We start from the raw sequence: 26689 nt of genomic DNA on the forward strand, positions 1-26689 counted from the left end.
TCCAGATCAATAATAAATTCCTGTGAAGTGCCAGATAGGTGTACAGAGTAGAAGTCAAGTAATCCGAAGTTATGGTAGAATCTTTGCAAAAGACTACATTTGTCTAAGTAGTGTGTCGATATTCTGCCTTATATCACTGTTATAGGCTAATAATAGCGCTCATGGATCGTCACAATCTGAAAATTATTATCCTAGGTTATTTGTTTGTTTTTTTTTTGTTTTTTTTTAGTGCTGTTGCAGTTGTTTTTTTCTATTTTATTTATTTTTTATTTGCAGTGACCCAGTTCCCAGTTTTAGTTCGTCAGATTCATTTCAGTTTTCCTCAGAAAACTTTTTTTAAATATTTATATTTAAAAAAAAACGTTTTATTTTTAAATATAAAAATACAAGGTTCACATTATTTCAAACAACAAGGATCCTTGCCGAATATATACCTTTAATTTTTTCTTACCATAATATTGGACCAGTTGCTGATATAAGATTTTTTTTTATTTTTTTTTACAATTGAGACACGGCAACAAGGATTTGTCAACAAATTTTATTTATTATCTATTTTTAAGAATAAGAAAAGAGAATACCATGCATTAAAAAAAAACTGAAAATCCTATATATCTTGAAAAGCAAATAAAATAAATGGAAACTGACCTGACCGCTCACAAACTCACACTTAGTGTTTGTGCTACGTAAATAAATAAAAAAAGAGCCTGACAACATATTTCGAATTACTGGAGATGCTATGCCATGCAAGCTGCTAAGCACGTGAAAACATTCTGATAAACAAGAAGTAAAGTAAAGTCTGAAGTATAGTCTGGCATTTACTTGTTGATGCTCGATCGATGTAGGATATGATGTTCGGTAGAAGCGAGAAGTTGAAGGCTCGATGAGCTAGTTTTAGGTTCTGCTTCTTGATGACCACATCTAAGTCGTCTATACCTTTATCACTGTAAAGATCAGTTGTAGGATAGAGTCTGGGAAGGCGAAAAGTTGCCCTCACCGCTCTATTCTGTGTTGTTCTGGTTTGTACCGACATTCTTTGCAATTGCTATTCTAACCCAAGCAGACGGGCATGGGTGCTTATCTCCATAATAACATAATGTTGTAATCTTATTTTCAGTAACTACTAATTGCCAGGGTTGTTACTACTACTGGCAATTCTTCTCTAGTCACTTAGTTATCGTCCCTTTGTCGTATTAACATTGATGAGTGTTGCCACTTGTCATAGTCAGTAGTACAATAAAAAAAAGAAGTAAGGAATACTGCATTAGCTTGTTTAAGCCACTGCCGTTTTGTCGGAAAGCTTACCTAAGCTTACCAACTGGCTAAGCCATTAATCCTCAACTAAAAATGGTCTATAATAGATGACTAGCCATGTAGCGATGTATATATATATTTTTTGTAAGACTCACTTAATCTACTTAACTCTTATTTGCGACAATGTATTTAGCTTTAATGAAGTGAGAGCAATATTCCATCAAGCATTTCTATATTGGATATAAATTTCTAGTGTATGCTATTTATATAATTTTAAGGTTCCGAGTTATATTTGAAAGGCCAAGAGATTTTATTACCACCCTGACTGTTTCTCTTCCTTGTTATCTTGACTATCACACTTTAATAAATAATCTCTTGTAGTTTTCTTGATATTAACTTGTAATCCTTTGTCCGTGAGAACAGGGGTTCAAGTCCTGGTGATGCTGTTTTTTTTTTCTGGAGAAATCTAGGGAAGGTAAATAGGAAAGGTGTGTGAAACCCCAGGATGGCTGGACCCAAGATTTATTCTTCCTATCTGAAGGGCCATGAAACGGTGATCTGCATTGCCGGTAGGGACCGTAAGGTCTAGTGCCGTATACTTACCTTTTTTATATATGGTAACGCACTACTCAGTTACATTCTTTATTGAGTTCTTGCCCATAAATAGCTCTGTGATTTTCATTTTGAATAAATTAGAAAAAAGATATAAATTATACCTTAATCTAAAAAATATCGCAAATTCATTGTGGTGTAAATATATACCTCCCAGAACACTTTTTCTATTTCTGAAGCACTAGCCTCAACCAGAAAAAAATGGACCTTTATCTCTCTCTTTTAGAAGTGTTCCTTTTTTTTTTTCGTACAAGGCCACACAATTTGCTGCATATTAGCACTTCAGAATAGTAATTTAACAGAATTTGATAACCTGTCAAGAAGTATGAAAGTTCAAGAAGACCAAATGAAATTGAATAGACAGATTCGAAATAGAAGGTTTTTTAATTAGAAATGCCTAAGTCTTATTTCCTCCTAGTGCTAAAAACAGTTTTTCAAGATGCCCTTATTTTTGGCAGAAATTTGAATTCTAGTCAATTATATTAATTCTTACTTGCTGGACATTGTAATTAATACGGTTTTTAGGATAATGGATAAGATAAAAAAAAAGAATAATGGAGATATGTCTTTTAGATTCAGGAGGTATTTATTTGTATAATTAAAAACCTGCTTTAGGTCAGTTTTATAAAATTAGCAAAAAAGAAGTTAACCAAAAACATAAAAAGATGTTGACCTGTCACTTTATGATTGTGTTTAAAAGTATTATATCTTATGGATTCCTTCCTCAAGTACTAACTAAAAATATAACAAGAAGTGTTCTAGCACTATTAGAGTCATTTAATTTAAAACGGACACAATATTTTATTCTCAGTCACACTAAAGTAACCAGTCATTCTGACTCTGAACGAAGTTCTAAATACTTTGTATATCGAGAGTTACTAAATCTTGGAAGACTGATGCTCACTGTGGATCTTGCTAGGTTTTGTTAGTCTCATTATACATTAGCAATTTCAAATCATGCAAAACTAATTTAAACAAAACATGCGAAGGAAATTTAGTAAGTTTAGAAGCATTAACGATGAACAATGCCAGGTCCGGATTCATCGTATTCTTGTTTGGAGATCAACATTCGATGAAAAAATGGAAAAGAGGCCAAGATAGAACCACCAATCCAAACAGAGTATTTTCGCTCGGGTGGGGCAATGATCTTTATTCTGATGGTCGGAGGAGCTAGGGCGGTGATTTCCTTTTGCATTCTGTCTGCAATACCAGGATACATGGTTGTACCACCAGAAAGAACGGTGTTGGCATAGACATCTTTGCGAATGTCATCATCAAACTTCATAATAGTGTTATTTACAGTTTCGTGAATGCCACACGATTTCTTACCTAAGAATGATGGTTGGAAGATAGCTTCAGAACAGCGGAAACGCTCGTTACCAATAATAATGACCTCACCGTCAGGTAATTCATACGACTGTTCTGGAGAGGTGGAAGCAGCAGCGGTTGCCATTTCCTGTTCAAAGTCGAGGGCCACGAAGCAAAGTTTCTCTTTGATGCCCCTGACAATTTCACGTTCAGCAGTGGATGTAAAAGAGTAGCCACGCTGAATCAATATTTGCATCAGATAGTCCGTCAAGTCACGACCAGCCAAATCAAGACGGCCAATCGCATGACGCTGGATGACCCCTAAAAAAGAATGAACAATTAGTAATTAATTTAAGGATTGCAAGATTAAGATCCACAAGTTTAAACTGTCTGATTAAAGGAAAATTTTTATGCCAAGGAGGCAACTGAAGCAAATACTTAGCAAACCGAAAGAAAACGGACCGGACTTTCATACAATAAGTTCTAGTAAACAGCTTCCAAAATGGGGCAATATACAAAATGTGAGGGAGGTCTACAGCATTAAAAAGGCTAGTTAATAGAAGGCGGTTGAATCAAAGTTTTGCTGAAACAATTGATGCATAAGAAGAAGACGTCGAGTGAGATGGTTTAGAAGTAGGAATCGGGTGTGGCGTAGCAACGAACCAATGGGAAAACCAAGATAAACGGGGTGGTCAACGGCTCTAACTGTGGTATCACCAAGCGCTATAACGGACGGTGGCTCACCTTTCAAGTTAAACAACACTATTTCGGACTTGTCAGGATTGAATTAAAGACTGAGTTTAAGATACTCTTGCTGAAGTGTGACAAAGATCTCATTCATTCCTTGCAGGGTACAGCTGAGAATCAAAACATCATCTGCATAACACACTAAAGACATATTCAGAAAAGATAAAATCAGAGATGTAGGGCACTGGTCTTGAACATCCAAAACACAATTGTTCAAAATATTGGGAGATGATACTGCTCCTTGGCGTGCACATTTCAATACTGGAATGAATTTCCCATGGCCAACAGGACAGGGGGAATATATTTATCCGGAGGTACTTTTAACGAACACAAAGTCGAGAGTACAAAACCGAAGCCAGTGAATCACCGAGGAATTTTGTCCACGTTTAGCCGCTTTGAGGAGTATAACTAGGTGGATGAGGGAATCAAAGACGCGTCCGAAATCATGACAAGCGAGAACTAGTCATTCTCCTGACGATTCGGCATCAATTAGTGCATTGGCTACAACTCTGAGAGCATCAGCACAACCTATTCCTCGCTTGAACCCAAACTGGTGAGGGGGGGTGGACGACGTCTTTTAAAGTTCAGATCGGAAAAGAAGCTCGAAGACCCTGCAAAAGCAGGTCTTTTCCGTAATAGGTCGAAATGATAAACATTCTGGATTCACTTTTCCTTTTTTGAGGATTAGGATAAGGTCTCCAATGCTGAAAGAAGAGGGTACGATTCACTGTAAAAAATTATCTACATTAAAATGCCAAGTGTTGGACTAATGCCTCCCCACCAAATTTCAAATGTAAAACACTGATGTTGTCAATACCATTGGATGATTTAGGCTTTAATATGTCTCATGACATCTTCAATCGATGCTGCGCTGACAACGAATTCTTTATTGGGACTGGTAGCAAGGAACTGATCTAACTCAGCTTCATAAAATAGTTCAAGGTGCTGATCAGAAGCAGCAAATTCGGATTCATAGTAGGTACACCATTCCTCATCAGGAATGTCAGCCGCAGATAAAGATGGTGAAGACCTATCTTTGCGAGAAATAATTCTAAAGAAGACTTTTATCATTCTTAGCACGTTCCAAAATGGCATTTACTAGGTTTCTACCATAAAGAGTGAGAGCCTTGGAAAAATTTCTCTTTGTAAAAAGACGAACAAGATTCACAGCACCAGTCAATGGACGGTTACAATCCTTCCAAACATTGAACCAAAATTTTGCTACAAGGCAAGAAGCTACGAGGTCAGGGTTCGAAGACCAACCTGGAATGATACCCTTACGGATTTTCCAAAGCGGTACAGACCCCAACATGGGTAACAAATATAAAAAAAAATAAATAAAAAAAATAATAATAATAATAAAAAAATTTCTATTCCACCATCACAGGTCAATACATAATTTTAATATTTTCTTCCTTAGAACTGATATTTGCCGAAATGACTCAATTTGAATTCTATCTTTCAGCCTATATTTATTTGAAATAAATGGTATTTGGTATCTAATTGAAAATCTAGATCTTTCACAATTAACAAAGGGAATTCGATATGTTCCAGAACACCTAAGAGCCAAAGGAGGGGGCAGAATCAACAGAGATTTTTCATAAAAATAACTACTAGGATCTTATATTTTAAAATGCCATATTGATACATTAAGTTCTCTTATATGTTTCAGATCTAATAAATTCAAGAAAAGAAATAATGTTTTATTTTCCGATGCATCTCTAAGTTTTGATGGACGATGTAAAAAATTTCCAAGCATTCTCACTGCTTTATTTTGAAGGATCTGTAGGGGTTTTATATGCGTCCAAAAAGTATTTAAATAAATAATTGTGCAATAACTTAAATAAGGAGCAATCAAAGAATGATAAATTATTTTTAAAATTGAAAATGGAAAAACATGTTGCAAACGATACATAGACCCAATATTTTGCGAAAGTTTCACCCTTAAATGATCAATATGAGTTTGAAATGACAAAAGGGGATCAATAAAAACTCCTAAATAACGATATGATTGAACTCTACGTATTTTATGCTCACCAACTTGAAGCTCCTGACATGAAATTTTTTTAGTAGCACGTTTTGAATGACCAAAAACCATGAATTCAGTCTTCTTAAAATTCGATGCTAAATAATTAGAAACAAACCATCGATTAACTGAACTAACAGTGTTAAACAAATTTTGAATAAATGTAGATGAATCCTTCGATTTAACAAAAACAGCTGGGTCATCTGAAAATAAAAGTGCAAGACCATTATTTCCCTGCAAACACCGTTTAATATCATTAATATACATCAAAAATAAAAGCGGACCTAATACCGATCCTTCTGGGACACCAATATCTTCAAGATCATTTAAACTAGACAAATGTCCATCAACATTTACCACGATTTTACGTCCATAAAGGCATGATCTTATTATATCTAGTCCTTTCCCTCTTATACCGGAATTTTCCATTTTATCAAAAAGAATTTCATGGTTTAAAGTGTCAAATGCTTTTTTAACATCATAAAAAACAGTAGATACATGATAATTACTATCTAAGCAGTCATTTATTTCTAATACAAGAGCTGCAACTGCTTGTTCCGTTGAATGGCCTGCCCTAAATCCAAACTGATATTTGGTAAAAAAATTTATTTTATCTAGATAATTAGTAATCCTTCCTTTTAAAATTTTTTCCAATACTTTAGACAATGGTGATAAAATTGCAATAGGACGATAATTATTTGTATCAGATTTATCTCCTTTTTTATGCAATGGTATTACACGTGCAATTTTCCATCTTTTAGGAAATGTATCTGAGAAAATACATAAATTTAAAATATGAAGCAATGGTTCAAAAATTACACCTGCAATATTTTTTAGCAAATTAGTTGAAAGTTCATCATATCCCAATGAATTACCATTTTTTTAATTCTTAATGACCTTTTGAAATTCTGCAAAAGTAACCGGGGCCATAAATATACTCGTATCTTCAGTGGGCGGTAGATATTTTTTATGCGACCTTGGGAAAGAAAGGTCAACTTCTCCTGAAACAACAGATGATCCAATACTAGCAAAATATTCACTAAACTTCTTAGCAACAGCTTGTGGTCCTCGAAATTCTTTACCATTAATATCAAATAACACTTCAGGGTGTAATAACTTTTTATTTCTTCCAATTTTATCTTTAATCAAACTCCAAGTTTTTCTAGGGGAATCTGAATTTCGAAAAGATTTTTCATAATAAAGTCTTTCACTTAGGCCTACTCTAAGGATCCTTACAAGCATATTCTTATAATTTTTAAAACGCGTTATATTTATTTCCGTGGGATATTTTATTCTAATTTTAAATAAACGATTTTTCTCATTAATAGATCTCAAAAGTGATTCATTTATCCAAGTTTTTTTTGGGGTAAGTTTCTTTCCTCTCGGGCTCTTATATGGGCAAAAAAGATCAAGCTTTTCATTCATAATATAATAAGATTTATCTAATGATTGGTTCGGATCCTTCTCATCGATTACAGGACTCCAATCAACATCTCCAAGCCCTTCTTTTAACCTTAACACATTTTTATGTGAAAAATCTCTACGCTTGGTTTGATTTTTTTTATTATGCGGAAATTTTATAAGAAAATCAGACATAATTATACAGTGGTCAGATGAATCATCAGGAATAATAAATGTATTAACAGCACTATAAGGTGAAAAAATATTATCAATAAGTGAAAATTATGTATCAGCTATTCTAGAGGGCACAAAACATACGGGGTTTAGTCCATAAGATAGTGGGCCCTCCAAAAACTGCAAAGTATTTCTATCTATTCTATTCTGATCTACAGATAGGAGTTTCATTAAATCAATATTAAAATCACCCATAACTAAATAAGGAGTATTAAGACTAGCTAATTTATCCAACATAAGGATAAATAAAAAAAGACAAATTTTGATAAATTACATAATTTACAAATTTACAAATTTTACAAATAACATAACAAATTTTGGATAAATTACAAATTTTGAAGAAACTATCAAACGATACAGCAAAAGAAGTGAATCAATTTCTGTTCATCAATATATATGGTGAATTTAACCAAAATTTCATTTCTTAATGGGAATGCTTTCAAACAGTTTGTGGTAACGAACTGTAAGTAAAGAGCAATGCAGCTCAATAGTAGCCGAGAATCTAAGAAACAGAGTCTTGGTAGCAATAAATATATCAATGGAATCAAATTTATACTTAAAGATATTGTTTGAATTTTTGATATGACTTAAAGATATGATTCAAGATTTCTTATGGATACATCAAAACAATCAAAAGTTTCACTTTTTGTCCTAATTCTTTAAGAACAACTCTTGAAACACACGGGCCGTTTAATTAGAATAATAAGCTTTTTTAAATGCTCAAAAAAAATTTCGGTGGAAAGACCGAGGTATCGAGGAGAGGGTAGGCCCCCTCTTATAAGTAATAATTTCTGCTTGTCGTAAGTTTTGATGTTGCTCCTTACTTTCAGTTGAAAAAAGCTGTTTTTTCTTAATTAATACACTATTGAACCTAACTTTGTAGTGGCTGTAGGGAGTCCATTAAGCGATTTTGAGCCTCTGTAGCTCGAATTTTTATTTTGCTTACCTCTATAACTCTTTACGTGACTTGACGGAACATCTGATGAAAATATTGACTGAGCGTGGCTACTATTTTAGATCCACTGCTGAACGTGAAATTGTCAGGGAGATCAAAGAAAAACTTTGCTACGTGGCCCTCAACTTTAAAGAGGAAATTGATGCTGCTTCCACCTCTGTAGAGCAGTCGTATGAATTACCTGATGGTCAGGTCATCATTATTGGTAACGAGCGTTTCAGATGTCCCGAAGCCCTCTTCCAGCCATCTTTCTTAGGTATGGGATCGTGTGGCATTCACCAAACAGTAAATGACAGTGTTATGAAGTGTGATGATGACATTCGTAAAGATCTCTATGACAACATTGTTCTATCTGGTGGTACAACCATGTGTCCTGGTATTGCAGACAGAATGCAAAAGGAAATCACCGCCCTAGCTCCTTCGAACATCAGAATAAAGATCATTGCCCCACCCGAGCGAAAATACTCTGTTTGGATTGGTGGTTCTATGTTGGCCTCTTATTCATCCTACCATCAAATGTGGATCTCCAAACAAGAATACGATGAATCCGGACCTGGCATTGTTCATCGTCGTTAATGCTTCTAAACTTACTAAATTTCCTTCGCATGTTTTGTTTAAATTAGTTTTGCATGATTTGAAATTGCTAATGTATAATGAGACTAACAAAATCTAGCAAGATCCACAGTGAGCATCAGTCTTCCAAGATTTAGTAACCAGCCAAATCAAGACGGCCAATCGCATGACGCTGGATGACCCCTAAACAAAGAATGAACAATTAGTATATAACATAAAAATATTTCGGTTGAGTTTTATTAGCCTTTATTATAAACTTTATTAGTTTTATTAACAACACTATTTCGGACTTGTCAGGATTAAATTAAAGACCGAGTTTAAGATACTCCCGCTGAAGTGTGACAAAGATCTCATTCATTCCTTGCAGGGTACGGCTGAGAATCAAAACATCATCTGCATAACACACTAAAGACAGATTCAGAGAAGATAGAATCAGAGATGTAGGGCACTGGTCTTGAACATCCAAAACACAATTGTTCAAAATATTGGGAGATGATACTGCTCCTTGGCGTGCACCTTTCAAGACTGGAATGAATTTCCCATGGCCAACCGGACAGGGGGAATATATTTATCAGGAGGTACTTTCAACGAACACAAAGTCGAGAGTACAAAACCGAAGCCAGTGAATCACCGAGGAATTTTATCCACGTTTAGCCGCTTTGAGGGATATAACTAGGTGGATGAGGGAATCAAAGGTGCGTCCGAAATCATGACTAGCGAGAATTAGTCATTCTCCTGAGGATTCGGCATCAATTAGTGCATTGGCTACAACTGTGAGAGCATCAGCACAACCTATTCCTCGCTTGAACCCAAACTGGTGAGGTGGGGTGCAAGACGTCTTTTAAAGTTCAGATCGGAAAAGAAGCTCGAAGACCGTGCAAAAGCAGGTCTTTTCCGTAATAGGTCGAAATGATAAACATCATGGATTCACTTTTCCTTTTTTGAGGATTTGGATAAGGTCTCCAATGCAGAAAGAAGAGGGTACGATTCACTGTAAAAAATTATCTACATTATAAGTGCCAAGTGTTGAACTAATGCCTCTCCACCAAACTTCAAATGTAAAGCACTGATGTAATCAATACCATTGGATGATTTAGGATTTAAATGTCTGATGACATCTGCAATCGATGCTGCCTGCGCTGACAACGAATTCTTTATTGGGACTGGTAGCAAGGAATTGATCTAACTCAGCTTCATAAAATAGTTCAAGGTGCTGATCAGAAGCAGCAAATTCGGATTCATAGTAGGTACACCATTCCTCATCAGGAATGTCAGCCGCAGATAAAGATGGTAAAGACCTATCTTTGCGAGAGATAATTCTAAAACGAAGATTTTTATCATTCTTAGCACGTGCCAAATTGGCATTTCCTAGGTTTCTACCATAAAGAGTGAGAGCCTTGGAAAAATTTCTCTTTGTAAAAAGACGAACAAGATTCACAGCACTAGTCAATGGACGGTTACAATCCTTCCAAACATTGAACCGAAATTTTGCTACAAGGCAAGAAGCTACGAGGTCAGGGTTCGAAGACCAGCCTGGAATGATACCCTTACGGATTTTCCAAAGCGGTACAGACTGATTTTCGGCAAAATAAAGAGCATGGTTTGAATTCAGGGTTGGCGTAAATACTATGACATATAATGTGTTCCAAAGAAGAAGCACGGAACTCTGGCAAGAACACACTCGAAAAATTCGAGCTCTGTAGCTCGAATTTTTATTTTGCTTACCTCTATAACTCTTTACCTTTATAAGTCATATTTTATGCAGAATGACCTATATAACTCGAACTATGCACAAGTCGAACTGTACGTAACTTGAAAGAAAATTGCAGACCCGTGAAATTTGAGTTAGAGAGAGTCTATATATATATATATATATATATATATATATATATATATATATATATATATATATATATATATATATATATATATTCACCGACATTCACCGGTGAATGTACGAAATTCCTTTGTCTCTGCTTGGATTATATTAGCTTGAGGATTCAGCCTTTTCAGTATAATGCAAGCTATGATGGTAAAAGTTAAAGTTAGGTTAGATTATGGTATTATAGGTTAGGTCAGGTTAGATTAGGTTAGATTTGGTTCTAAATACCAGAAATGGGTTAAAAACCTCATCTAAGCTAACCCAACCGAACCTCACCTAACCAAATCTTTGATTGATTGAATTTAGCTACTCAGTCCCTTGGATAATGTACCCAATTGCACGATGAATTTGTTTGTGAGGCCAAAATTGGGTTTGTGGCAATGTTTTTTATATCTTCCGTATGAACAGCAGCTGGATTAGCTTGAGAATCAGCTGGATTAGCTTTACATTGGGCATATAAACATTGGCAATCTATTTTTGGTGACATTTTATTAAGTAAGTGATATTCCCTGGCACTTAGCTTGAGGCGGGTAGCACACAGACATCTTCCAAACATATCACAGTTTATTGCATCTGCAACATCATCAAGACTGATACTACAAGAAGCACAGCTGTCTTCACCCTTGCATGGATTTGCCTGTATTCCTTTACTGCTTTTGGGTGACATTATGGCTAGGTTTGCTTATTTTGTGGCTACTGAAATTCTAATATATCATATGGAAATCTGATATTGGCGAAAATAACAAGTATTGGCAGTTATATACTGGTAGCAATCTAAGACTGAAGAAAACTGATTCCCCGGAAATTAAAAAAAAAGAATCTCTCTCTTCAAAGTTCAAACGAATTGAGCAAAATATAAGGGGATTTTCCGCCGTCCAATTGTTAGCTAACACAAATTTGTTTGGACGTCGGAAACAGAATTGTTGCTAACAGAAATAGTTAGCACACATTTCGCAGAAATATGATATCGGGCAATAAACTCAAAAAAAAAAAAAAATCTGACCAATATAGTGTTGCTGTAAGTTAATATCTGCTTGATAATACCTAAATGACCTCAAAGCTTTGAAGTTCAATTAATAGAATATTTAAAAGTAATTATATCTTATAAAAAAAAAAAAATTAATGCCAGCAAGCAAAACAAAGGCACAACACATTTCATTTATTGGCGAAGTACATTGAATTTAGGCGAAAATTAAAACACTAGTACTTAAGCTTTCATAAAGTAACTTGTTAGTGCATTTACATAAATTATACCATGCATGGAGGAAGTGGATCGACCCAGTAAAAAATATAATTTGATTGCATAAGTGAATTCGTTAGATTTTTGAATATATCAAATTGCTATGACTACGTGGCAATTTTGTTGTTTTCCTATTTTTTCAAAGGAGGGATTGAGTGTTTTTTTTTTTCAATGAGATTACCAGAAAAGATATTTATAAAAAAAAAAACTAGAAGGGGAAAGGAAGGAAAATAAGAAAAAGTAGCAGTCCTCGATTCTCTATCAATGTTGTAAGCATAAAAAATACCCATCCTGCTTATTTTTTAATATTTCGTTTTAAATTCCCCAACAATTGCCTTTAACAAGTATTCGATTTGTTAGAGAAATCCTTAAACAATGTTAGCTAACAATTTTTTTTTGGACAGCGGAAAAAATAATTGTTGGGAACAATTTCAGCTAACAGTTGTCTGTTGGACGGCGGAAAAATCCCTTAAGGTAAACCACTCAATTTTAAAACTTAGGAGTAATTGTAAATCAGAGTCAAAATGTAAAATATATGGAATTTTTTTGTCTCACAATTAAGGGTTATAATCCAGAGTTGAATTTTCACGCAACAACATTTGTTTTTTTAATCTTTTTTTCAGCATTTAAACTTGGACAGAAGTTACCATTACAGTCTAGCCCATTTGAATAGAATTAATTAAAAAAAGCTTTCCGAAAAATAAGTTTTGCAAAGAAAATTAAAGGCCATTTTAAAATTAAGCTCAGCAGATACAAATACCTTTTAAAATTCAAACTCAAAACGACCAGAAATTGCTATTGAAAAATAAATGAAACCCAAAAGCAACAGAAGTTAAATCAACAATCATAGCAAAAACATACAACAAGCAATAATATAAATGAATAAATAGATTTTAAAGCGAAGTAATGCTTAGATTGAATATGAATATCTAGCGTAAAACGAAAAAAAATATTTTCCCATTGAAGTATAAATGAAACTTAAAACAAACAGGTATTAAATAAACAATCAATGCAAACAAATATACAATAGATATTAATGTAAATAATAAATAAATCTTAAAACAAGCGAAACTTAAATTGAATATGCAAATTAAGCTTGAAACGCACAAAAATCATCACAAACAAGAGTTTGGGTATGACCTCCTTCTCTCACTGTAAAAGTCTAAAACCTACTCCGTCATTGGCGCTTTACAGAAAACCAATTTTATGACAAATATTTTCTTTTGTGCTTAATATTGCAAAAAAAAAAAACATTAAAATTACAGTAACATTTTGAACTGATGAGATTTCAACAATTAATATCATTATACATCAAATATTTAGTTTAATTTATTAGCTCTTTTTAAAGTTGTTAAAGACGGAAATAGTTTCCTTACAAACAAGCGTTTGGATACTGCCTCCTTTCCTAACTGTAAATAAAAACCAAAAGCCTTCTGCGTCATTGGCGCTTAACTGAAAACGGATTATATTACAAATATTTCATTTTCCAGGTCTTCAGTATTGAAAATAGAAAATCCAATTACAGTGAAATTAATACTTGAACTGATGGATCTTTCAATAGTTAATATCATTATACATCAAATATTCAATTTGATGTTGTTCATACTTTCCAAGACTGTTCAAGACGCATATAGTTTTCAGTAAAGCGCTAATGACGCATTAGGCTTTAGGCTTTAACAGTGAGGGAAGGTAGTCATACCAACACTCTTGTTTGTGGCGTTTTTTATTTGTTTCAAGCTTAATTTGCATGTTCAATTTAAGTTTCACTCGTTTTAAGATTTACTTATTAATTTACATTAACATCTATTGTATGCTTGTCTGCATTGATTGCTTATTTAATTTCTGTTCGTTTTAAGTTTCATTTATAATTCAATAGGAAAATATTTTTTTTCGTTTTAAGCTTGATATACATATTCAATCGAAGCATTACTCACTTTAGGATCTATTTATTTATTTACATTATCACTTGTTGTATGTTTTTTCTATGATTGTTTATTTAATTTCTGTTTGTTTGGGGTTTCACTTATTTTTTAATAGTAATTTCTGGTTGTTTTGAGTTTGAATTTTAAAAGGTATTTGTATCTGCTGAGCTTAAGTTTAAAATGACATTTACTTTTCTTTGAAAAACTTATTTTTATGAATTTTTTTTAAATTAATTTTTGTTTGTTTTTGATTGCAAAAAGTTTCAAGTTCTTAAAAATTTCTTATTTCAAAATCCAATTAAAAAAAAAAATCAAATATTCATCAAAGTAACAAAACTAATACCAAAGTAACAACATCAAAGTGCAAAATGGGTTTGTGTCAACCTCGGTATTTTTATTACCTGATGTTTGAACTATTTTTAACAAAATTGCTATCTCAAAATTTTATCGGATTGGTTTGGGGAAAAAGGGCATGGGGGGACTCGATTAAGCTTTGGTCTCTTTTGACTCTTTAAAAGTGAACTCGAACTTTCTATTTTCAATCAAATGAGCCCTCTGAAGTTTAAAGGAGTATCACATCTATAAGAACCATATATATCCCCAGAGTATAACTTACAGCGCTATACCTGGGCCCTGGGGGGTTTTGTCGACCCTTGAGTTTTAACATTTGATGGTTGAACTATTTGTAACAAAATCGTAACCTGATATTTTTATTGGATCGGTTTATCCATCCAACACACCTAAAGGCACGGAGGGCGGGAGGGGCTAGTTACCCTCTGGTCTTTCTTCACTCTGAGAAAATGAACTACAACTTTTAGTATCCATTCATATGAACCATCTCTGAGGTTTATACCAGTATACCTTCCTTAAGAACCATATATGCCCCCAGAGCGATACTTACAACGCCTGCCCCGGGCCCTGGAGGGGGGGGGGGGTGGTTGACACAGAAGTTTTTCTTATCTGATCTTTGAACTATTTATAACGAAATGACCATACATAAAGGAGTTTTTGTTATATGATCTTTCAACTATTTTTAACAAAATGGCTACCTCAAATTTTTTATCAGATGTGTTTGGGGGAAAAGGGCTTGGGCGGGGGGCAGTTCCCCTCTGATCACTTTTGACTCTTAAAAGGGCACTTGAACTCTCAATTTCCAATCTTATGAGCCCCCTTTGAAGTTTATACGATGATGCCTTCTACATGAAGAGCCTCTGGGGTAAAAAATAAATGGAGTGCGGGGGGAGGCTATTTGCCCTTCAATCACTTTTGACTCTTAAAAAATGAATTACGACTATCAGTTTCCAATCAAATGAGCCCTCTAGGAATTTTATACAAGGATCCCTTCTATTTCAACCATATACGCCCCCAGGACATAACTTACAACGCCTACCCTCGGGCCCTGGGGGGATTTGTCGACGCTGTTATCTGAATTTTGTTATCTGAACTTTGAACTATTTTTAACACAATGTCTATCTCAAAATGTTTATCTGATGGATTTAGGGCATGGAGGAGAGGGGGCCTAGTTGCCCTCCGATCTCTTCTGACTCTTAAAAAGTGAACAGGAACTTTTAACTTCAAATCAAATGAGCCCTCTTCGAAGTTCATACGACCATCCCTTCCATAAGAACTATTATGCCCCTAGAGCATTACTCATAACACCTGCCTCCGGGCCCTGGCGGGTTTCGTTGACACAGGAATTTTTCTTATCTGACATTTGAAATATTTTTATTGAATTGGATATTATAAAATTTTTATTGGAGGGGCTTGGGGAAAAAACGGTGGGGGGGGGGCTAGTTGTCCTCGGATATCTTTTGACTCTTGAAAATTGAACTAAAACTTTCAATTTCCAACAAAATGAGCCCCCTCTGAACTTTATATGAGCACCCCTTTCAAAAGAACCATATACCCCCCCAGGACAATACTTATAACGCCTATCCCCAGGGCTCTGGGGGGGGGGGGTTTGTTATCTAATATATGAACAATTTCAAAAACACTGGCTATCTCAAAATTTGTAGCGGGTAGTTTTGGGAGAAAAACAGCGTGGGGGGCTAGTTTAACTCTCTTGACTCTTAAAAAGTGAACTTGAACTTTCAATTTTCAATCAAATGAGCCCTCTATGAAGCTTAAACAAGCATCCCTTCCATAAGAACCATACATGTCCTTAGGGCATAACTTAGAACGCCATCCATTGACACCACAGTTTGTCTATCTCAAAATTTTCATCAGTTGGGTTTTGAAAAAGAAGGCGTGGGGGGGGATAGGTTCTCTCAGATCTCTTTTGACTATTAAAAAGTGAGCTCGAACTTTCAATATCCAATCAAATCAGCCCTCTCTGAAGCTTATACGAGAATCCGTTTCATAAGAACAATATATGCCCCAGGGCATAACCTAAAACGCCTGCCCCTGGACCCTAAGGGGTTGTGACGACACATGAGTTTTTGTTATATTGTCTTTGAACTATTTAAAAGAAAAGCTATCTCAAAGTTCTTATCGGATGGGTTTGAGGAAAAAAGGACGTGGAGGGTGGGGGGGGGGTAGGTGTCCTCCAATCTCTTTTGACTCTTAAAGAGTGAGCTAGAACTTTCAATTTCCAATCAAATGATACCTCTTTGAAGTTAATACAAGCATCCCTTCCATAACACACATACATGTCCCCAGGGCATAACTTACAATGCCTGCCCCCTGGCCCCGGTGGGTTGTGTCGACACCAGAATTTTTGTTTCTATTTCTAGAGAAATGATGGAGAATGATATAAACATCAAATTATTGTTAAGAAGTACAAATAAAGTTATACAAAAGACATTTTGGTTTTCTTATTTAATATATGATCCACTAAAATGTCATACAGGAGAAATTATATTATCCCACTGATACATAGAGAAAACAACAAAAAGTCATTTGTAGGAATTTATTCATGTTTGCTCTATACCAATATGAGGTATAAAAAGTCATCTGTAAGACTTTATTTATGTTTGCTCTATAATAGCAGGAGGTACAAAAAGTTATCTGTATGACTTCATTGAAGTTTGCTCTATAAAAGAAAGGCATAAAAAGTCATATGTAGGACTTCATTCATGTTTGCTCTATAACAGTATGAGGTATAAAAGGCCATCTGTATGACTTTATTTATGTCTGCTCTATAGTAGCAGGATACATAAAAAGTCGTCTGTATGACTTTATTCATTATGCTTTTATAGTAGAATGATATATTAAAAAGTCATCTGTATGACTTTATTTAGACTGCTCTATATATGAAATCCTGTAGTCCTAGGCTATAAAAAGCCATCTGTATGACTTTATTTAAGTTTGCTCTATAAAAGAAAGGCATAAAAAGTCATATGTAGGACTTTATTCATGTTTGCTCTATAATAGTATGAGGTATAAAAAGCCATCTGTATGACTTTATTTATATTTGCTCTATAATAGTAAGATACATAAAAAGTCATCTGTATGACTTTATTCATAATGCTTTATAGTAGAATGATATATTAAAAAGTCATCTGTGTGACTTTATTTATGTTTTCTATATAATAGCAGGAGACATAAAAAGTCATATGTATGACTTTATTCATAATGCTTTATAGTAGAATGATATATTAAAAAGTCATCTGTATGACTTTATTTAGGCTGCTCTATATATGAAATCCTGTAGGCCTAGGCTGCAAAAAGCTATCTGTATGACTTTTTGTTGTTTTCTCTATGTACTAGCAGGAGGTATAAAAAGTCATCTGTATGACTTTATTGAAGTTTGCTCTATAAAAGAAAGGCATAAAAAGTCATATGTAGAACTTCATTCATGTTTGCTCTATAATAGTATGAGATATAAAAAGCCATCTGTATGACTTTATTTATGTTTACTCTATAAAAGCAGGAGACATAAAAAGTTATCTGTATGACTTTATTCACTATGCTTTATAGTAGAATGATATATTAAAAAGTCATCTTGTATGACTTTATTTAGGCTGCTCTATATATGAAATCATGTAGGCTTAGGCTACAAAAAGCCATCTGTATGACTTGTTGTTTTCTCTATGTATCAGTGGGGTATGCTGATATAATTTTTTCTGTATGATATCATATATGAAATAAGAAAACCAAAAAGTCTTCTGTATAACTTTATTCATACTTCTCTATAATAATTTGATGTTTAAAAAGTCATACAGAAGACTTTATATCATTCTCCATGTTTAAAGGAAACACAATATTGTCTTTTGTTTAACTTTATAGTACTTTCTATATAAAGGTTAATGACAATATTTGTTGCTTAGAGTATAAAGAGCCAATGGCTTTAATAGTCAAACATTGCTCACCCGCTAGTATCTTTACTTTGTTTTAAGAAGAGCATTTCTTTTTTGTTTGACTTGCCTCTAAAATTTAGGGACAAATTGGTTTCCAGGTGGATATCAAGTATTTCTGTTTTAAGATGCTATAAACAATATACATTATAGGAACATGAAGTTCTTAAATTATCAATTCTTGCTATAGCAGGGAATCATTTGGGTGTATTTTCTGCAGTAATGAAAGAGGTGGCATGTTGCACAACATAGCCTATTTCTTTCATGAGAGTGGGAAAACTAAAAAAAAAATGTTTTCCAGTACTAATGGTGAAAATTTATCTTGATTATGCATTACCATCAAAAGAAGTATAAAAGATAAGTAAATAATGTTGCAAAACACCCCAGCAAATGAAACGAAGCAACGATCTACAAAAAAATTACACATCATATTTCTTTTTTCAAAATTTAGCAAATGCACTTGCAGATCTTGGAAACTTCATGAATTGGGAATGAACCAAGTTGTGAAGCTGAATATACTTTTCTTGCACTTCATTTGGTATATTTTTACCAAATCATAGGCTATTATTGACTTACAAATAAAGTAAATGTATCATTTGATACCTTTTTTATATAATGATTATGAATATAATAATCATTTCAGTAGGAAATGAATTTTAGCCCCCCCCCTATATATTTACCAATTCAGGGTATATATTTCAACATTAGGGGGGGGGGGAGCAAATTTTATTTCTGATGTAAAGGGAGGTAAGTTTCAAATTCGCTCCCCCCTAATTTTGAAACATATAGGCTACCCTGAGTTTCATTTCCCTAACCTAACCCCTTTCCAAGATAGCAAGAAGTTTACCATAATTATCTTACCTTTATATAACTTGATACAAAATTTAGCTTGATACAAAATGTCTTCAAAAACTTCTAGGAAGTTGTAGTGGTATTGTGGGCTTCTTCTCAAAGTGCTAAAAAGTAAAACACATAATTTAATATTTTATAAATGAAAACAAATCACAGGTTGATGTATTAAAAACCATTCTTAATTTTTTATTTGTATTAAAAAAAATATATTTCTATATGATAAAAATGTACATCAAGTTTGAAAGACTCATCGGAGAGCAACATAATTCAAATTTTGGCAGAATGACTATTGGGGCTAATGATAGCAAAGACATATTTTTGGAAATCTGAGATAGCCTAGGACAATAAATAGCAAAATCATAGGTGGCCTTGTGTATTTGTAAGGCTTGTATATGACCTCTTGTTAAATTAAAGTAATATAGGTGGGGTATAGGCCTAGGATAGGCTAGTAGGCCTAGTGGTTGCTCCAATATCAATTACACCTTGCTTCCTCCCTTTCAATGACATAATTTAGTCCTCAGTTATTGAGCTTTTTTGCTTTATTAGACACCAAGTCAACTGTTGATTGAAAATAAGCAAAGAATCAGGGTTTTCCCTCAAAACTAGCAAACCTTGGCTATATTTGGCCCATTTAGCAAAACTGGTAAGTATGCAGTAGCCTAGAAAAACTAGGCTACTGCACTATGTAATAGAAGAACTAGGTTAGCCTATGCAAAATTGTTCAAAGTAAAATGAAAGTAAGAAAACATGTTTGTTTCTTCCCCCCCTAAACCCCAAAAAACCACAGTTTAATATCGTATATGCAATGAAAACCATACTATCATTGCCTACTCTATAGTAGTTAACCCAAGGTGTCCGCATAATGGGAAAGTACACAAAATTCTCTAGATATGTAAGTCTACTTCTAGTTTTAAGATAAAAATTTTGATAGGCTAGCCTATTGCTTAAAATTCTGCTGAGATATTGCTTAAAGCTCCACTGAGATAGCATGAACTGTATTTTTAAACAGAAAGGAAAGCATTGAAAACTCAAAATGTAGTTAAAATAGTTTTTGTCAGAATTAAGACAGATTCTGTCATAACTCTCATAAATGCAATCTTCTTAGCCCTAGAACCAAGAAAGGGGTAGCTTGGCAATACTTTCCCAGCAGAGCTGTTCTTAGGGTTTGAAGTACCCATAGTCAAATTAATTACAGCCCCCCCCCCCTCTCACTTCCAACTCACATATACACACAAAAGCCAAATCACAGTGACAAATTTGGTCTAGGTGAGCAACTTCCAAGCTGTAGTACTTCCCCCCAGCGACGTCACCCAGTCAGCTGCCCTCCCCCTCCAGATGGATCTGCTTCCTATGGTACATATTTGGACTCAATTCTGAAAGTTTCATTCACCTAATTCAAAAACTATCCAAGGTTGTAAGAATCCCTTGACTAGAATTTAACTGTTTCTCTTTCTTCTCTCCCCATAAAAATAATTACTGCTGCCTAACTATTATTCTATTTACTTATGTGGGTGTCCCAAGTTCAGTTCTGAAAGGGATATAAGATAAGCTTCATCAGATCATAGTCTGTCTTATATAACTTGAAAGTAAAATAAACACTCTTTTTTGACCTATTAGGGGTATACTTCTGCTATATAAGGGGGCAATCTTGGTATGCCTTGCATCAAATTCAGTTTATTACAAGTATTGCTTTATAATAGAATTTATTTGCGCTAAAAAGCCCATAGGCCATGGCAAAAATGTATAGAAAGAACAATTACAAAGAAATTGCCCAAATCCTAACATAATACTACAGAAATCTACTTCTATGATTCATTGTGAGATGAAAGAGTTGTGCCAAGCTTCTGATACCCATAAAACACTCATCCGCACGAACTATCACCAACCACTCAAAACCATAATCCCCCCTACCAATCACTTCAAGTCTCCAATCACCCTGCTCCTCACATTCACACATCAAGTGATATACATTCTCATCTAATCCTTCACACACAATACAGTAATAAGGACCAGCCTTTGACCTTTCCCCACCAATTAACAGTCTTCTTTGACCCAGTGGCAAACTATCAGCCCTCATTTAAATTAATAACTTTATTTCATTTTTATTCAAACCTACCTTAAAAAATTGAACTTCACCCCAAATCTCCTTCAACCCACAATAAAGACCCAGTGAATTCAAAAGCAAATGCTGGGCCTGCCATGCCTCTTTTTGTTGGTCCTGTAAAATCCTTTCAACAAATCCACTTACTTGGTCCCCCATATCTTCAAGCCCTAGACAATTCCCCCCCAAATACGGCTTAGTCCACACTGATCTAATACACTCGTAATTTGGTATGGTCACCCCCTACCTGAGCATTGGCACCCATAAGCTTAATTCCAGGGGGGGGGGGCAAACCTCGTCTAATTGGCACTTTTAATGCTATATAATAGAAATCTCAGAACAAAAATATAAAAATAAGCCAACATCATTCAGCCAGGGGGGGCGGTAAACTATTTCCTAAATGAATTCCTTGATAATTATTATGATGAGACATATCCCCTGACAAACTCTTCATGCTACTTACACGAACTTACCAAAGCTGAAAATAAACTAATCACAATTGCAGCTAAATATGTTTTTCCCCACTTCCAAATTTTCATTGGGATGTCATCTGTTCCCGGTGCCAATCCTCCCTTCATAGACTTCAGGACTTTACCAATCTCCTCATGCGTAAATGGTGAGATAAGTTTGTAATCCTCCTCTGTCAGTGGGTAGCACCCCTTTTAGCTTAAACTCTGTGAGAAATCCTTCAGACTAACATCCTTTGTGTTATCCAGTGATTTAAGGCATTCGGGCCAGGTATCAGCTCCCAGTATTTGCTCTGTAGTAGGAGGGTTAATAGATCCTCTTACTAGTTGCCAGAATTTTTTTTTCCTTTGTTACAAAACTTTTCTCAATTTCTAAGCTCCTGACTTTATCTTGTTCCCTCTTCTTACTTTGAAGTGTCTATTTGTATTCCCTCTGCTTATGTCGATACATCAGAAAAGCAGATTCCTCGTTGTTCTTTTTCAGCTTTCTTAGTGCTTCCACCACTTCTTTTTATTTTTTGCTATTCCTCTATTTGCTAAATTATTAGTCTCTAAACTGTCTATTATCTGGTATTGTTGTCCTAAATCTTTATCTACTTAGCGATTCTCTATGATCCTTTTAGTTTCCTCCAAATTCCTCTCAACTACACTCTCCCCTAGCCATTTAATCACCTTATCCTCCCCAATTTCATCTACCTCAATTTTATTCTTAATGTAATTAGATCTATTACTATCAAAGATATTCCTGTCATTGCTTTATATAGCCCTATCAACCCATATATCTACTACAATAGGCTGATGATCAGACCCCACAACTCCCAGTACTCCAAAGTCCCCCTATGCCGACCAAAGGCTGAAATCAACTAAAATATAATCGATAATACTGGGACCACCAACCCCAAAACATGTAAAATCACCCCTTCTTTATCTTTTCCCAACTTCCCGTTTAAAATTACTATCTTCTTAATTCCACAAAAATCTAAAAGTTATTCCACAAAAGTCACCCCCATTATTTTTCCTCCATGACTGGTCCTTACTTGTCCTTTTTCCATACATCTTCAAATCTCCTTGCATATTCTCATCATTCATACCATCATCCTCTTCCTCAGTTTGCTAAGGATATATCCACGTCTCAAAAATCTTGCTTGTGTATGAATTTAAGTCACCTAAAAAATATACACTTTTAATCTTTATACAGCCTATTATAATTAAACGTCTCTGAATACAACATGTTCCACATATCCTCCTGCCAACTATAACTTCTTGATTCTGGAGGGATATACACTGCACAAATCATAAACTTAAGAATTCCTTCAATAATCTTCAACAAAATCAAATTCTCTGATTGCGATTTTAACCTATCACATGTAATAAATATATTTTTCCTAATCAACAGTGTAACACCACCATAAATTCGATTATTCTTACTTCTCTTTCTGGAAACATGGAAACTTATAAAACCTTTTCTAAATACTGGTGCATTCTGCCATTTCTCAACTAAGCTGATAACATCTTAATTGTCTAGCTTAAACAAATCATTCATTTTATCATCATTATCACCTTGGATATTCCACTGCTACAACTTAATGCACATACTACTTTGCCCATGAGCCAGCTCCTGCTATTGAATATTATTAGCACTGAATTTACCCTCAAAATATCCACCAGAGAATCTATGATCAACAGAATGCCGCCTGAGACCAGGGTCCTGGTCTCCTAACTGCAACACATGACGGCTGCCTGTTGGTCCCCTTTCATCATAACCCCCACAAATACCAACTCTCCTTTTATCTCCTCCACTATTTTGTTGAATATATGGCCCATTAGGTAGCTATCCTAGTCATTTGGGCTCACCACCGTCTCACTGCTTCATTTCATTGTGGTTTTAGGTGTGATAGTAGAATCTGATTCCTGGGATGATATTGGTTCATTTCTTTCTCTGTCCACTATGCTAACATCATTTCTACTCTCCTCTAAATTCCCTGACTCACGGACTATGGCTTCCTCAATTTGTTTTACTTCTTTCACTTCGTAGTTTATCGTAACATACACAATAAACGATTTCCAAGAAAAAGTTGCACACCCCTCAACTTAACGTTTGACTGACCTTCTTTCACTTGTATCATAACTGGTATAAGCTTCCCTCGGGCGAGCCGTTCACCAGCTGAATAATCGGGAGCTACAGTAAGGTCATATCTTTGAAAATTCTGAAATGATTTTAGGATTGCGAATTTGATATCTATAGATGGGAATCTGATCACAATAGGTCAGACGCTTTTTCGTGATGGTAAACGAAATGCGTCAATAATATCGTGTTTGGATGTGCTTAAGTGGGGCACCACATGGGTAAAACACGTAATAAAATCTTCTTTTACATATCTTCCTCTTACAGTCGGAGAAAAATTATATAGCATTACATTGCACCTTTTCTGCTCTTTTTCTGTTCTTTCCATTCTTGCTATTCTAGACGCTGGGTCCCTGCTAGTGCTCTCGATTCGTTTTACAGTAGCGTCTACTGCAGAACGTACCTCACAAATTTGACCAGAAAGAGTTGTAGCCAGACTTTGGAAATCTTGCAATAAATTATCTACTATGAGAGACATGGGATTAAGAGATTTAAACTTTTCTTCCACACTTTCCAACTTTGCCAATAATAATTGGGTTGCCTCTAAATGATTGTTCATAATTCTATTTCAGTTTGCTTACTAAAATTGCAAAGGCCAGGGCTCCCAAAAAGTCCCTAAGGTCTCTAAAATCAAGTGAAGGTCCTTATTGGTCCCTTAAATTGATAAAGGTCCCTAAAGTCCCTTTTCTTGGATTGGTTTAAAGCTCGATATCCTGAAGGCTACCAATGCCTGTGAGTAAACGGTTTTCAGTATTTTTGTTTTGATCCAGATTCTTGGAACTTGTTTTGGCTTGTCTAAGAAAGACAAAACTTGTTGTTATAGAGGCTACAGCATTACTGTCTGGACAGTGTAGACAGACTAGTCACGAAAAGGAGTGACCCCCTTCGCCTCTGAAGTCAATAGGCTAGGAGGCGGGTGTCACTTCTGGGTGTCACTTTGTTGCACACAGAGGGGAAAAAAGAGAATGGATCAAAGTACAAAATACAAAAGAGGCGGTGCTAAAACCAGGTTGCTTGCGCGATTTTTGAGCTTACATACATTTCTTGAAGTATTAGACTACTTCCTAGTGTTCCTGTTTTATTTGAATACATTTCTGGTAATAGCCTAAAAATATTTTTCTACTAACTTCTTTTCCTTTTTTTAAAGTTTAGGGTTTGAAGTTTCAGTTTGAATTAGAATGGGAAAGTGCAAATTCTGGGGGACTTGGTTGGATACAACAGAACACCAAAAGAAAGAGTGGTGTAGAGCCATTCCAGGAGATCTGTTTTCTTTCTACTGTTCTATCTGCAATACATCACTTGTGTATCATAAGGGCTCCTACGCTTTACTGCAGCACGCCAGAATTGTTGAACAAAGAAAAATGTTACCATAAAGCTAACGCCGAATCAGCTTCATCCCTCAGCAGCATCTTCCTTGGAGAGCGGCGAACCGGCAAATTGTACAAGCACGTAGGTCCTTACGTGGTGCGAATGAAAAAACAGTTATAAAAATACATGGACTCTGAAGGTGATTGATTCTGACTATTCTGGGAAATCCGCAGACGGAATAGCAGATGTATATGGAAAAATGTTCCAAGATACAGTGGTCAAAACTTTTCCTTCGGGTGAACTAAGTTCGCTTATTTTTTAACCGAACCTCTTGGACCCTATTTCCGGAAGAAGCTCCTTGAAGAAGCCGACAGAAGCCAGTTGTTGAAAGCGTTAACTTTTCTGCATCCCGATGAAGTTTCAAAGCCGGTTTCCGGTCACAGTTTATTATATGTTGCATGGAAGTTACCCATCGCGACGCAAAAAGACATATTAGTTAACAAATTTAAGCTAGTCCAGTTATCTGGACTTCCATCATAGCCAGGAAAGATTGACAACTAGTGGAGCAACGTGATGCAAAGAGGAAAATTTTCAAACTTGTCTGAAGTCACAAAAAATGCTTTGACCATTTCAAACGGGTCTGCCAGCATTGAGCGGGATTTTGCCCTTTCCGTGTGAGCTCTCAGCAAAGAAAGAGCTTCAATGAATGAGCAAACTTTGAATGCAAGACTGTTTGTGATAAACAGGTAGGGCAGATTCAGAGGAAGTGAGCAAAATGCTGTCACTGAAGACTTGATAAAACTAGCCAAATCCGCTAGAAAGAAAACGGTTGAAAGAGCAGAAGCTTGCTAAAACCTCTTTGAAAAAAGAGACAATAGAGACTCTAAAAAAATCTCTCTCTAAAAAAAAGAAGCATTTGGTTCCAGTAAAAAAAAAAGCAGTTACTGATCACATCTCTGTTCCAGTTGAAGAAAGTGCAAAAAATGGAAACAAATATGTTGTTTGTTCTAGTTACCATACCCTTGTCTCTTTCATCACATTTTTGTATCTGATTTTCTGGATTCAAAAGTAAAGGGTTCAGAAGAAAAGAAGGAAAAAGCTCCTCCCATGACATGATGATTCTCAGGTAGTCGGTCCATTTTACGTCAAGAATGGTCCCTAAAGAGGTCTCTTTTTCGACTAAAAAGAGGTCCCTTAGTCCCTATTTTTCACTACTTGAACCTGTGGTAGCCCTGAAAAGCCTACCTTAGAATGTGCCAGCCATATGCTCCGGCGCTAGAGTTATCAAGTGGGTCCTGATTTAGATAAATCAACGCTCAGGACGCTGCGTGTTAACACAAGTGGTGGTATGACGTGAACAATCCCTCACAATTAAATCAGCTGGATTTTT

The 26689-nt window shown here is 35.2% G+C and overlaps 2 protein-coding genes across 2 annotated transcripts; one reads left to right on the forward strand and one right to left on the reverse strand.

Moving 5' to 3' along the window:
• Positions 1 to 2625: 2625 nt before the first annotated feature.
• LOC148939917 (actin 205-like) lies at positions 2626 to 23032 on the reverse strand. The gene is made up of 4 exons (XM_089106224.1): positions 22904 to 23032; positions 19308 to 19402; positions 9199 to 9290; positions 2626 to 3492 (listed from the first exon to the last, which is right to left on the reverse strand). The coding sequence occupies exons 3-4, from the start codon at positions 9224 to 9226 to the stop codon at positions 2876 to 2878; spliced, it is 645 nt and encodes a 214-aa protein (XP_088962350.1). The 5' UTR covers positions 9227 to 9290; positions 19308 to 19402; positions 22904 to 23032; the 3' UTR covers positions 2626 to 2875.
• Positions 7452 to 10138, forward strand: LOC148939918 (actin, muscle-type A2-like). The gene has a single exon (XM_089106225.1). It carries the CDS (start codon positions 8562 to 8564, stop codon positions 9108 to 9110), a length of 549 nt encoding a protein of 182 aa, XP_088962351.1. The 5' UTR covers positions 7452 to 8561; the 3' UTR covers positions 9111 to 10138.
• Positions 23033 to 26689: the final 3657 nt, after the last annotated feature.

Source organism: Artemia sp. Qi Xiang Cuo, chromosome 20, assembly GCF_049724085.1.
Source record: "Artemia sp. Qi Xiang Cuo chromosome 20, ASM4972408v1, whole genome shotgun sequence".
Lineage (NCBI taxonomy): Eukaryota > Metazoa > Arthropoda > Branchiopoda > Anostraca > Artemiidae > Artemia > Artemia sp. Qi Xiang Cuo.

Excerpts from the sequence above, each read along its gene's own strand:
- LOC148939917 (XM_089106224.1), bottom strand. The coding sequence starts at position 9,226 with ATGCTCACTGTGGATCTTGCTAGATTTT. Across the intron at positions 3,493-9,198 it reads TGTGGATCTTGCTAGATTTT|GGGTCATCCAGCGTCATGCG; the intron begins GTTAGTCTCATT and ends ATTCTTTTTTAG.
- LOC148939918 (XM_089106225.1), top strand. The coding sequence starts at position 8,562 with ATGAAAATATTGACTGAGCGTGGCTACTATTTTAGATCCACTGCTGAA.